Source organism: Ctenopharyngodon idella, chromosome 21 (genome assembly GCF_019924925.1).
Source record: "Ctenopharyngodon idella isolate HZGC_01 chromosome 21, HZGC01, whole genome shotgun sequence".
NCBI classification, from domain to species: Eukaryota; Metazoa; Chordata; class Actinopteri; order Cypriniformes; family Xenocyprididae; genus Ctenopharyngodon; species Ctenopharyngodon idella.
This window is the reverse complement of record NC_067240.1, coordinates 16,314,344-16,328,620: the sequence shown is the minus strand read 5'-3', so window position 1 is coordinate 16,328,620 and position 14,277 is coordinate 16,314,344. Positions and strand designations below refer to the sequence as shown.

At 36.8% G+C, this 14,277-nt stretch overlaps 1 protein-coding gene across 4 annotated transcripts in view; it reads left to right on the top strand.

Annotated features, from left to right (window-relative positions):
- Positions 1-14,277, top strand: part of ankhd1 (ankyrin repeat and KH domain containing 1) — a 47,883-nt gene that overhangs the window by 12,896 nt on the left and 20,710 nt on the right. For all 4 annotated transcript variants that reach the window (XM_051877975.1, XM_051877973.1, XM_051877971.1 and 1 more), the window contains exon 2: positions 3,910-4,063. In XM_051877975.1, coding sequence (XP_051733935.1) covers positions 3,910-4,063 — 154 coding nt within the window. The remainder of the gene's footprint in view (positions 1-3,909; positions 4,064-14,277) is intronic.

The following is a 14,277-nucleotide window of genomic DNA, read 5'->3' as shown; positions in this document are numbered from 1 at the left end:
GATTAAGTTTTGCGTATTACAATAATTTTCAGTGTCCCCGCCATTACATGTGTGAAATTGTTTTGAAAACTTCAGATGTTGAAAAATATCTTGTTACTTAGTACATTTGCCAACAATGTGGAACATGTATGCGTATTAAATATGTTGCCTGTTGTCTCGCATAAATGCCAAGGACCGGGCGACGCAATTACGCAAGATGAATAAATGACCAAATAAAAAGTATGATATTCCTGATAGCACTAAAAAAAAGTTAATAAAAGCGCTGTATACCAAACTCAATTCGGTACTGACACACCGACCGATGTCAGACTGGCTGCGGATTCTGTGCATGCGTTTGCTGCCTGTCAGCGCGCGAGTATACTGAAATGTGTTCTGTTCCTAGGCTTATTTCCCTTGAACGGTCAAATGCACACGTAATTATGCCTAAATTTTTATATTGGCAGTTATGTCTTAAGTGAACAAGTTTGGGACGCATGTCAGTATTGGATCCGTGCCTTAGGCCTACTGTAGGTCTTAAAGTGAAAGCAACCTAATATCCGCTCCTGTCTGTCGTTAAGGTTAATCAAACTACAACAACGGGGAAAAAGTTTTTTTAAACTTAAACCAATGTTTGGATCTGTATCTTTGTATTTATTGGTCCTATTGTCATTTGTTTATAAGTTCTTATTACTGACCGTTTACTTGATTACTTAATTTCTTGAACTTTTTACTGATAATAAGCAATTGCTTATTGCTGTGGTTTGCTTATAAGATTTTGGTCATATTTCCCACCTAAGTGATCATGTTATTTATAGCGCACCACTGGACTAGCCCTTTTTTGGTGAGATACCAAAATAAACAAGATTTATGCATTTTGTTTTTTGTCATGTGTGAGTATTGTGCATGTAACGCAGGGCTCCAGACTGCGCCTAAAACGGTCGCATTTGCGACTAAAAATATTAATTTGCGAGTGAGATTTTTGCTGAGGTCGCCATTGGCGACCATACAAATTCACACGTTAAGACTAAAATTTGCAGTTATTTTTGTGTTCTGTGACCAGTAGCCTATCACATCATTTGTTGTATTGACATAATTAAATGAGATGCTGCGTGTGAAAGTTTCACTGGGTTAGAGCGCCAAAATATGAACTGGTAGGGGAAAATATCACACACCAAACCGACACTAAAGAACTATCGCTGATGAAAGCCGATTATATGTTGTCGCCTTGCGTCGGTGCAAAAAACTGCATTTAAACGCACCGTTCTGCTCCTGCATAAAGGAGACACCTGCCTATTTCTTCATATAAATTCGCAGACTGCAGATACACACACAATGCATCGCGTGCTTACCGTTTTGAATATCAATCATGCTGATCACTTTCATTATTTAACTCTGCTCATGCTCATCAGATAAATTTAAGGGCATAAAAGTCTTCAGTACCTTAAATAGTATAACAAGAGTATTAATGATCATTTTAAGGTTACAACTAGGTTCCAGTACTTGTGATGTCTACAGATAATGTTCAACTAAAATATATTGTTCGACCAAGAATAGCTTATCAATTAATTATGACGTTCACACCCGACGTTCTTGGTTTTCTTCCTATTTATTAAATCCAGGCAATTGGTTGATGAAACATTGATTAAAATTAAGATAGCTGAACAGCTGAAACAACTTAAAATAGGCCTACTCCGTCATTTTTGGCGATACAGATTAGTGCAAGACATCACAACCTACAAATGGTCTACTTTTTATTTGTGTACACTCACAATAAAGACAAAAAGAAAAAAAAGAAAAAAAATTCACTTTTATCTGTCTTTGAATCTTTCTGAAACGTCTAAAAAAAAAAAAATGAACTGAAACTCAGCGAATAATTATCACACAAACATGAAACATCTAAAGAAAGCATGAAATGTTTACTTTTAAATAAAACCATTCACATTTAAAACAAATATTCTCCTCCAATATAACCTGTATGAAACTAAAGAGATGCACAATTTCTCCTGACTCATGTTGCGAATGCGAATGTTAATGCTGCGAGGGTGTTTCTAATACAACGACATGACGACATATAACAAATAAAACAAGGCTATTCATTCTGTGGAATATTTTAATAGTTTCCTCAAAGTAGGCTAGGCTACTTACTGTACAGGCATAAGTGAAAATAGTGACATTCATTTCCCAGAAAAATCAGAGATGAGATGAAAATGCTGAAACTGTAAAAGGAGATATATATAAACAACAGGATGACTAAAAGTAAGTGATTTAAAAAATGTAAGTTCCTTGTTTGGCTCTTAAAGTTACTTGGCGCCTGTTTTTTTTGTTTGTTTTTTTTCCCCCTATAGGAGCCAATGGCTCCTTAATGAATTTTTTTGTCTGGAGCCCTGTAACGTAAATGTGGTATCCTAATTATGAAACCTTTTTGGAAGGTTTTAGAAAATGACTTTATTCAATTTCTTCTCTTCCCTGTCAATCTCCTATGCAGTTGACGTAGGGAACACAGTGCAGCGCTTCTGCATTTACTTCCACATGCTGGCTCAGTATTGGCGACGCTTTTCACGTGAGCAGCGCGTGTGTGTGTGTGTGCACAAAATGTATTCTCGTTGCTTCGTAAAATTAAGGTTGAACCACTTTAGTCACATGGACTACAGTGGACGATGTCTTTAGTACCTTTCTGGGCCTTGACAGTGGTAATTAAATTGCTGTCTATGGTGGAGTCAGAAAGCTTTCGGATTTCATCAGAAATATCTTAATTTGTCTTCTGAAGATGAACGAAGGTCTTACAGGTTTAAAACGACATGAGGGTGAGTAATTAATGACAGTATTTTCATTTTTTGGTGAACTAACCCTTTAAGCATTTGCATCAAAACTGAAGTGTTCTTTGGGCTTAAGCATGCTTTTGTGAACTCTGCAGTCAGTCCGGCCTCACTCTGCAGTCAGCTGCTACTACAGGTGATGCGCCTCGTCAAACCGCACGTACAGAAAGCATGGGTTGTATATACAGGTCACATTTTGTGTTCAAAGACAGCTGAACAGTGCGAAAGAATGTAGGGGGTCTCTACAAAGAATGTAGGGGACTCGAGACATGTGATTCAAGGCTGAACTACAGTAGTCAACATTTGAAGTGGATCAAAAAAGTTAATCAAAGTTGTCCTAAGAAGAAGGTTTTAGGACAACTTTCATGAAAGGTTTTGATCCACTTCAAATGTTGGCTACTAATGTCAAATTGACAATGTTTAAAAAAAAAAAAAAAAAAAATACAGCAAATTCTACCAAAGACATTTTTGTTCTGTGTGTTTACATAATTAATAATAGCTCAAATGCAATACAACAACATGTTTACCTTGGACAGATTGACAAACATAAGTCTATATTGTACCAATGGAATGGGCATATGTTGACTGTCATGTTTATTCAGTGCTTTATTTGTTTACTAAGAACTGTTCTCAGCAAATGTTTATATGCCAATTAATCAGATTTAAATACATGCAATTCATTCAACTGGTAGTTTGACTAAAGTTGTGACTAAATGGTTTCTTTACCAGAAACAATTGTTTTGATGGTATCAGTGAGGGCATGGTTTACTTTTTTTCTAATGGTCATTGCAGAATCAGTGTGAGTCACTTGTATCATTTCAGCACTTCTTGATGTATGGTATTGTCACGCTGTGGAGTCAGTGTGTTCATTGGAGCAGACCGTATTAATTTTTCACAAGTCAGACTACAGTCTGCAGATTCTGATAGATACAAATGTTGCCCATTATACGCACGATAATCTCTTTAAAACCGGATTCCCATCTTCAGACTAACTGAAGTTGCTTTTTAAGTTTATTTTACTATATAGAAATGTGTACAAGACCGCATCCTTTTCTTTTCTTGTTTGGTAAATAACATAAGCAGACAGTTGCTGACACTGACTCTTTCCATGCAGGTGGAATCGTTCATACTAGACCAGGAGGATCTGGATAACCCCGTACTAAAGACAGCTTCAGAGCTTCTCCTATCCAGCGCAGCAGACGGGGCCGACCTCAGAACAGTAGACCCAGAAACACAGGCCCGGCTCGAGGCATTACTAGAAGCAGCAGGTACATCCTCCAGCCAACCCTGATGTGATCGCATTAAGCCTAATGATTTATCCTGTGTCTCTGCATGCATGTGCTCACACTTGTTTATTTAACATGTCTTCACAGTGCTGAGCATGAGATGTGCTTTTGGTTCATGTGTTTTAGGTTTTAGATATACTTCTACAGAGATCCTTCAAATGGCTTTTTGTTGGTTATTTTTTGTTGCCACAAAAATCCCCACAGAATCATAAATATTTATAAATTGCAATTAGGACTGCAACAACTAACCAATTATAATCAATAATCGGTGATAAATTTCACTGATTATTCAGGTCTTTACTGAGTGTGCGCACAGAGAACCATTCTGTAAAAAAAAAAAAATGCATTTGCTACTGTTCAAATGTTTGGGGTTGGTCAGATTTATTTTTTAAAGTACCTTTTTTGCTATATTAAAGGTTCCTAATTTTGTTTTGGATTTCTACAGGAGGTACTGTAGGTTTACATTAGGGGTGTAACAGTACACACAACTGTACAGGGAGCCCTTATTTGCACATTACTATAATATTAAAGGTTAACAACAGAGCCCAAAATATTAGCCTAAATATTAGCCTGCTGATACGATCACCGATACTGATCTTTTTGAAGCCTTCTTTTTATCTTGTAGAATTATTTATAGGGATAGCTTACACACAGCACAAGCCTGATTTCAAACTCTGCATTTAATTCACAAAAAAGTCAAGTAAACAGTCAGTAATAAAATAAGAACAAATAAACAATTTACAAGCAGTAGCACAAATAAATAAAATAGAATAAAGATACAAATAAAATAAATAGTCCTTTAAGTATTTTTTTTTTTTGTGAATGTCATTAATGTTAATCAAACAACAAAAGACAAAGAAAAAAATCTGTACCAATATTGGCTACTGTTACACAACTTTCTCAACTGTTCACTTAAGACAGAACCGACTGTGCATACTTCTCAAGATGGTAATTTTGTACATACATTTGTATGTGTTTGACCATTTAAGCGCAATTTGGTACTCGCAAAGCAGATTGTGAGGCGGCATTATGTGCGCTTTAACCATCTCTAAGAGAGCGCATGAGTGCTGAGTGGTTTAAACACTAGGGTTGGGAACCGCGAACCGGTTCTCATCTGGAACCGGTAGTGTTTTTTTAAAAGAACCGGAACCGTGCAAGACTTCGAAGTTTTGGTTCCGAAAATGGTTCTGGTGTGATGGGTGGGCGAAGTGCGGGGAGCGTATCCTTTTAATAGAGACATCTCACATCATGAATATTATAGCAATGAATGCACTGAAAAGCCCTCACGCTACTCATACATCAGATTACGTCAGAACACATATTAATCATCACCCACATGATCTAATTCCTAAATGACAACGATTCGCCCGTGTATATTAAACATTTGAACAAAATAAAATCGCGACATTCAAATCTGCTTTGATCTAAAGAGAGTTGTCATGTGTAGATATAAACAGCTTCACAAACAATCTTTTTAGACGCACAATAATATTATTTGTGTGTGACAAATAGGCCTATTCCAATTATGGTATATAAAAGCTTATTATTCAGATAGAAACGCTGATGTTTATGTATAATAAATTACCTTCTGAAAGTAACTGGACTTCAAATAACGACTGTATCGATTGCATTGTTACGCCACTAGGTGGCAACAAATTTACTGTTAAAAATGTCTATCACTGAATCATTCTTTCAGAAACAAGTCTTTATGTATCCAACTCACAAAAATATTCTGTTTCATCTGTCTGAATCTTACATGTGTGTTCAAGCATCTTATCTAATTTGAGGTAACACTTTACAATAAGGTTCATTTATGAACTAACCATGAGCAATACATTTGTTACTGTATTTGTTAATCTTTGTTAATGTTAGTTAATAAAAATATAGCCGTTCATAGTTTGTTCATGTTACTTCACAGTGCATTAACTGTTAACAAATACAACTCTTGATTTTAATAATGTATTAGTAAATGTTGAAATTAACATTAACAAAGATTAATAAATGCTGTAGAAATGCAGTTCATTATTAGTTGATGTTAATGTAGTTAACTTATGTTAACTAATGAACCTTATTGTAAAGTGTTAGCGATTTTGTTGAGATTAACAGTTATTTTACAAGAATAATAAACACAAAAAGGATTGTTTGAGTCAAGTATTATGCATTTTTCCCTTACTATTTTTTTTTTTATTAGTAGTTTAATTATTTTAATGGAACCCGAACCGGAATCGTTAGGCAGAACCGGAACCGGAAAATTTCTCACGATTTCCAACCCTATTAAACACTGCCAAGACTTAAAAAGAAATGCAAATTATAAACTTATTGACAATGCGACACTGCCTCGATTGTGCAAGTGACAATTCCTGTGTCAACTGTGCAGGATGCAGCTCGCTTATAGTGCAGACTTAATGTGGTGATGTGAAGCCATTTGCACATTTTGAGAGGGAAAGCGAGAGGGCGCGGTGATTCACGCTGTTTGTGAAATTTTGTCTCGCAGAAAGTTTTCATATTACTTTAAGTTATTTAATACAGAAATATGAATTTTACCTCACCTTCAGCATTATAATTTTATCTGCGCCAGACAGAGATTGAGATGGTGCCGATGCATGTCATGCCAAACCTCTCATGGCAGGCGCGTGTCTTTATGCGTCGTCAGCATGAGATTGGTTTATGAAATCAGCTTTTATACAGAGCGCCGATCAAACTTCCCAGAGCGATTATTGGCCGATAGCGATCGTTAGCCAATCAATTGGAACACCCCTAGTTTACGTTGGATAATCGCCAAGATGGGCATTTTGACATACTTTTGTTGTGTATTTTTCCGTTCAAGTGCAAGAAGACGTGAAAGAACTCAATTCATTACTCGTGAGCTGTTTTCTTTGTGCTTGCGCACAGCGAGCTGTCTGAGTCTCAGCTTTCTGTGTGCACAGTACGGTTGCGTGGTATACTGGTACTGGGAAAATAATGGTGTATATATATTACTTCAAACTGTACGATATTGTGATTGTGCTCATTTTGGTACATTTGTTTGACACTCTAGAACCAATGATGTTTAGATCTCATAATATTTGTACTTAAAGGAACACTCCACTTTTTTTGAAAATAGGCTCATTTTCCAACTCCCCTAGAGTTAAACAGTTATATCATTTTCCAATTCCCCTAGAGTTAGATGTAATATCATTGCGCCTGCTGCAGCCATGGTACGGCAGCAAAGTTCCTTGATTATTACGCCGGAATGAGAGTGTAGTTCCTAGCCATATCGGCCTAGAAAATCACAACTTTTCATTTTCCGACGGACTTAGTACACGATGTAACTACAGAAGAGTCAAGTTTTAAATAGGAAAAATATTGAAACTCTTTGGTCATTTTTGAGCGAGATGCTAACGGTCTAATCAGATTCAATGAACTATGCTAAGCTATGCTAAAAGTGGTTCCGCCAGACTCTGAGATCAGCTGAATGGATTCGAAAACAGTAAAACTCAACTGTTTAACTCTAGGGGAGTTGGAAAATGAGCCTATTTTCAAAAAAAGTGGAGTGTTCCTTTAAGTTTAGGTAGGTCTAACAGTCGTATTCATGTACAGAAGTAATACAGAAATTGAATAAAATAATCAAATTTAAAATAACTCTGAATAGCCTTCCCTGTTAATATATTAAACGGATAAATCCTTACAATTAAAGTTAAAGTTATTTAGTGACAGACAGCAGCATGTATTAGGCTATTAATACTGTTACTATCGCTATTAATACTATTACGTGTGCGTGCGTTGTTGGTATGAGCACAAAGAAAATGGTCTCTCAAAGAGCTCCCAAGTATTACTGTCCGAATGATATAAAATCCCTTGGATGTTCAAATTGGCAAGGTTTAAAAAGATGTGGGTAAGTGATTTCTGTCAGCTGTCCTGAAATGCAGGCGAACGTGTTGTATCGCAGCACACAGCTCACTTATATAGTGCAGGCGTGATGTCTTTTGAGGCCAGAAGCAATTTTCTCATTTTGAGAGATAGAAGGTGGAGATAAAGAAATTACTTCACAAAGTTCTCAAATTACTAATTTGATGTGATAGTCTGTGTTGATTATTTTGCTAATAAACATTTGTGGTAATTAACCTGCGAGAGAGAGTAAAATTTTGCACAATAGCCGCGTCAATTTAAACCCTATATGGTATCAATTTAAAATCGATATTACAGTGTTATATTGTGGTACCGTAACCGAAGCCAAAATTGTGGATCGAGCCATCCCTAGTGCACAGAAAACAGTGCGTACTGTAGTACACACACTGAATTGAGTTCTTTCTGTTTTGCGCTTGATACTAAATGGTTAAAAATCGCTTGAATGTTTAAATTGACAAGGCTTAAAATACATACAAATGCTAAACTTTCATGTCAATGGAGCACTGGCATAATCTGGCAAGTGACAATTCCATCAGCTGTCCTGAGCTTCTTTCACGCTGGCCCAACGCCATCGGGTAGTCCTTATTGTCGAGCCCTGCATTCACAAACAGCTATATTACACACTGGATGAAAGGTGATATTCGAAAAAGCATAATGGGGGCACTTTAATCTCATTAAGTATCATTCTAACCAAGGCTGGGGATTTTATTTATTTGTTAAAATATTGTAATATTGTGAAATTATATTTTAAAATGACTGTTTTCTATGTGAATATATTTTAAATTGTAATTTTAAGCTGAATTTTCAGCGGCCATTACTCTAGTCTTTAGTGTCACATGATCCTTCAGAAATCATTCTCATATGCTGATTTGCTGCTGAAGAAACATTTCTTCTTATGTTGAAAACATTTGTGCTGCTTAATATTTTTGTAATTTTTTTTATAGGATTTTTTAAATAGAATGTTCAAAAGAATAGTGGTTAATTGATATAGAAATCTTTTGTAGAATAAATTACTGTCACTTTTGATCAAAGGGGACCTATTATGCCCCCTTTGACAAGATGTAAAATAAGTCTCTGATGTCCCCAGAGTGTGTATGTGAAGTTTTAGCTCAAAATACCCCATAGATATTTTTTTTTATAGCATGTTAAAATTGGCACTTTTTGGGGTTGAGCAAAAACATGCCGTTTCAGTGTGTGCCCTTTAAATGCAAATGAGCTGCTGCGCTTGGCCTAAGAGGGTGGAGCTTCAAGAGCTTGTTTTCCAGTGTCAGGAGTTCGTCAGGACACACTATAATGTCAGAAACTGCGAATACATGCTGACGCTGTGACGCTGCTCTCCGTGTATGCGCTTCGGATGAGTACACAAAAATCTCCTCAGAGCTTGTGCGAGTTCTCTTTACGCGTCTTGCAGATGAATGGTTAAATTGGCAAGGTTTAAATGAGTTTAGTTTAAACACAGATAGCAACGTTAGATGTTCAAGTCTCACCTGTGCTCGCATTGCGCGCTATCAACACTTTCGGCACATCATTGCCATCATTGAACATTTGTTTACAATGAGTGACTGTTTTGATCATCGCTGTTGTAACGTATCGGGAAACCAGAATGCATAGCCATCGACTGAAACATACATTAGCCGAATCTGTTTTGCACGTTGTTTTCAACAAACCATATTATAGATGCGTCGTCAGATTTGGGATGAACTGCGGCGCAAGTGCGTGCCGAACCGTGGGTGGAGAACCGAACGGTTCAAAATTTTTTTTTTTTTTTTTTTTTTTTTTTACAGCGAACCGTCCCACCCCTAGTATTTATGTACAATGTTTTAAAAGTTTAGTTTGCACATTCTTTTGAGAGCATTGCGCAAGTTGAATATCTAATTAAAGGAATAATTGACAAACTGATCGATTTTCAAAATAAAATAATTCAAAATATTTGCAAGTTGCAGCGCTAACAAAAAAAGCTTTTATTTTTCAAAACTACAGAGCACAGCCACAATGTTAATTTGTTTCTCCTACATGTAAATTTTATTGTGAACAAAACAAATGATGTATCTGGGTCTCTCTGCTAAAAAGCTCAGTTACAGTATATATAGATCTACTACTGATTGAGCAGCACAGAGGCTTTTTGAGTTCACATACAGAAATATCTGTTTATAGAGAGTTAGCACTTAATATAGCCCTGCAAATCCTTAAAATCTGTTTATTTTTACATCCTGTAGTGTTTTTTTTTTTTTTTCTTATAGCTCACCGTGAGCTTTCGTTGCATACAATTTCTGATGGAGTAAGGGTCAATGTCACATTTGTGTGCACTGTGCAGAGCATTTTATAACTGTTTTTTTTATAATCTAGGAACGTGGTGGCTGATGGTACTTGGCACTAAGTTTTGCCATGTTCTGTTGAGCTAGTCTGCGTGTTGTGCCATTGTGCGTTTGTTTGAAATGAGTTGGTTTGGGTGAGGCCCGGCGTGTTAGGCCTGATTCTCTACACCGGCCTGCCCTGCCCCATGAGCGGATAGTTATCTCGCAGAGGAACCAAAGGGGAGATTAGTAGCAACAATGGATTTCCATACAGCAGCAGCAGCATCGCTCATGACTCAGCACTGATCTTTAGTACACTTGTGTACTGTCTCTGTTTGTGTGTCTTCATCTGTGTCCATGAGCATCTCTATTGCTTTCTCCATCTGTGCAGAGCTTGTGAATGTGTCTTTTTCTGTGTTTGGTTGTTTGTTTCTGTGTGCTTTGTTATCGTCTGTCTTGCACTTATTTGTGCGCATATTATGCTGTTCATAAGTTACTTACTGTTTACACATGCTTTGACGTGTTTTCATTCCACCTGAATCACACTATTGTGACTGAACAACTCTATACCACGTGTTTTACCTGCTACCACGAGCATTATCTGTTTTGCGTCATCATAGGAAAGCAAATACTGCTCTTCCTGGTTGAGGTCAAATCCCTTAAAATCTTTGTTGCCACTGTACAGTTGGCTGGTGGTCATTTGTTTCAAGATAGAAGGGGGGACCATCTACGCTCAAATACAGCAGTTTTCATGAAAATCCAAGGTGGAATTAAAAACAACCTGCTAATCAAATTTGAGGGTTGGGAATAGTGCATAGCACACACATTTCAAGACATAAATGGCCCTTGTTTGACAGAGATTAGAGGTCGACCGAATTATGCCGAAAATAGCCTTCGAATATATCAGCAAAAATTAAGACTTTTTTGTATGTTTTGCAAAACCATGTTTGCTGTGTATAGTTCTGTTGTCATCTTTTATTTTTATCCTCACTATAACACTCTTTTATTTTAATTAGATAATCAACTGAAATGACAGCATGCAAAAACAAATGCAAGTATAGGGAAACGTGTGCAGCGCCACCATTTTCCAGAACTGCAACCTACCTGGAGTCTCTAGAAGTGCAAGGTGTCAGGTTCTCAGAGACTTAGGTTAGGTAAAGAATCCTAAAATATGACCCCCACTTAATAAGAATTAAGTGTAAGTGTAGTAAAATACACTCTCTCTCTCTCTCTCTCTCATATATATATATATATATATGTATGTGTGTGTGTGTATATATATATAAATTTTTTTTTATTTTTTTTTTATATGCTTTATAGACACAGATTGAGAGTGACTCTTGAAGGACCAGCACCACATCCTCTTGTACCACTGTTTGAAGAATTTATCTTCCAGAATCTGGCAGTAAGTTTTGGAAGATCATTTTTAGTCCATCTCTGCAAGATGGACTTTTCAGGATAGGTGATGGACTAAAAATGAACTCTCAAAACTTACTGCCAGATTCTGGAAGATAAATTCTTTAAACAGTGGTACAAGAGGATGTCATGCTGGTTCTTCAAGAGTCACTCTCAGTCAGTCTGGCTATAAAATTTAGTCTTTATGTAGTCTTTTACTACACTTCAGTATGTGATTCTTATTAAGTGGGGGTCATTTTTTAGGATTCTTTACCTAACCTAAAGCCACGTTTCCACCGCAGGAACTTTTCCCAGGAACTTTGGGGTGGTACTCTGTGTGTTTCGACCGCTGGAACCAGGGTCTAAATGAAGTTACAGGTAAAAAAATTCCCCCTCTGAAAGCATCTGCTTGCTAGGTAGTACTTTTTCAAAGTTCCGGAACTTTCGGGGGTGCTGAACATGCTGATTGGTTGAGTTCACGCAGCATTTTGATTGGTTGACTACACGCAGCATTTTATTTCAACCATTTTTATTTATTTATTTATTTAAGTCTGTTGCGGTGCGTGCAGTAAGTGTTGTTTGCTATTCGAATCATCAATGGAGTTGATGGAAAATATGACAGATGGACCAACAACGAGGTTCAGGCTTTATTAAGCTTATATGCGGAGGATGAAATCTAATGGGAACTGGAAAGTCGCGCGCAGTCCTACGTCACCGGGCTATCTTCGCAGTGCTTTAGACCACTATGGAAACACAGACAGCAACAGGTCTGAGGGGAAAAAAGTTCCTGGGACAAATTGTTCTGGGTAATTTTGGTGGAAACGCGGATTAAGTCTCTGAGAACCTGACGCCTTGGACTTCTGGAGACTCCAGGTAGGTTGCAGTTCTGGAAAAATGGTGGTGCTGGAGGGTTCCTGATGGCTTCACAACAAGTTCTTCAACTTAAATCTTAATTCTTTTGCAGTTAACATGTCTTTTCTTCTCTACCTGTTTTTGTCTGACCCAATGAGAATTTCGCTGTCCAATGATCATGACTTAACTTTGCAATTTCTAGTATTGCATCCTTCTCATGAGCATTTAATAATTTTTGACTTTTCAGTCTGAGTTAAATTGGCTCATTTTATCTGTAAACGAAAACCTGCTTAATAATAATGCACACCTGAATATAAGGCGTTTTTCACTTCCAGCCTTCATGAACAATTGTATATCACTTATAAATGATTAAATACAAAATTAATAGTAGTTAAGATTGATGTGGTTTGGAATAGGTAAAATGTGCTTGGGGGAAAAAAATATGGTCAGAAAATCAACTTGCATAATTATGCACGCACTGTAAACGGCAGCATGCTTGATTGCCAATCGATAGAGACAGCACTATTATTGACAACCATTTATCTCCTTGAAAGCCGCAGGGAGCACAGACATTTCAAATAAAAGACTGCTTTATTTTGGTCCTTTTTTAAAGTTAGAAATCAAGTTGTGCACTAGGGGTGCAACGGTTCAAATTGCTCACGGTTTGGTTTTTATCACGTTTTAGGGCACTGTTTCGGTACGGTTCGGTATGTGCTGTATGTTCAGGGAAAAAAGAACTACTGTCAAATAAAAATAAGAACAAATAATCAAACTACAAGCAATAGCACAAATAAATACAGTAGAGCAAAGATACAAATAAAATAAACAGTGCTTTTCGGGGTTTTTGGGTGTTTAACAGTAGTTTTCAGGTACAGAAACTGAATAAAGTAGCTAATCAAATGTAAAACATTGCATATAATCTTCACTGTATAAATTAAAGATTAATCATTATTAAGTTACAAAAGCTATTCAGTCAAGAGCAATGAGTGATTTCCTTGTCTTTTGTTGTTTGGTTAACATTAAAAACGCATACAAACAGCAGGACTGCAAGGGCTGCTGTCACATAATGCATGATACAGTACACTGATTCTGATCACATGCATTCTTTCTCAAGTGTTTAAGTTCACTTAAGACAATACTCGCCAAGATGGGCATGTTGACATAATTTTTGTGTGAATTTGTCCGTTCAAGTGCAAGACTTGAAAGAGAACTCAATATTTGCAAGCTGTACACGCTTCGGATAAGTGCACAAATCTTCTCACAGCGCACACGCCAGTTTTTGTTTTTTTTGCCGAGAACCTTTTCACCCCTATAGACCCTTTTCACAGACTGTGATGACACGTTTTAACGGTCATCAATATCGTAATCCTGCAAAGTTTGTTTTCATTTTTTTAAAAAAACATATGTACATTTATAACACTATACATAGAATTGTATTACCTTTGCGTCAAATTACAAAAATCTAGTTAACGCTGCTGTGAGGGTGTTTCTAATACAGCGGCTATGGGAGTGACGGTGAAAATGACATCTTTCTCTCTTCTGACTGCTGTTATCAATCGCTTTTTCTTTTTTTTCTTTTTTTTTTCCCTCTCTTTGAAAGTTGTGAAAACACTATTGTGGAGTTTTTCTTTTGCAAATGGAAACAAAAAATATATTAATTCTCTCATTCACCGCTATAGAATTTTACCCAACTATTACGACTTCTGCTTCTGAGAAACCCGGAAATGTGAAAAGGGTCTATTGTGCACAGAATCATCTTTTTGGGAT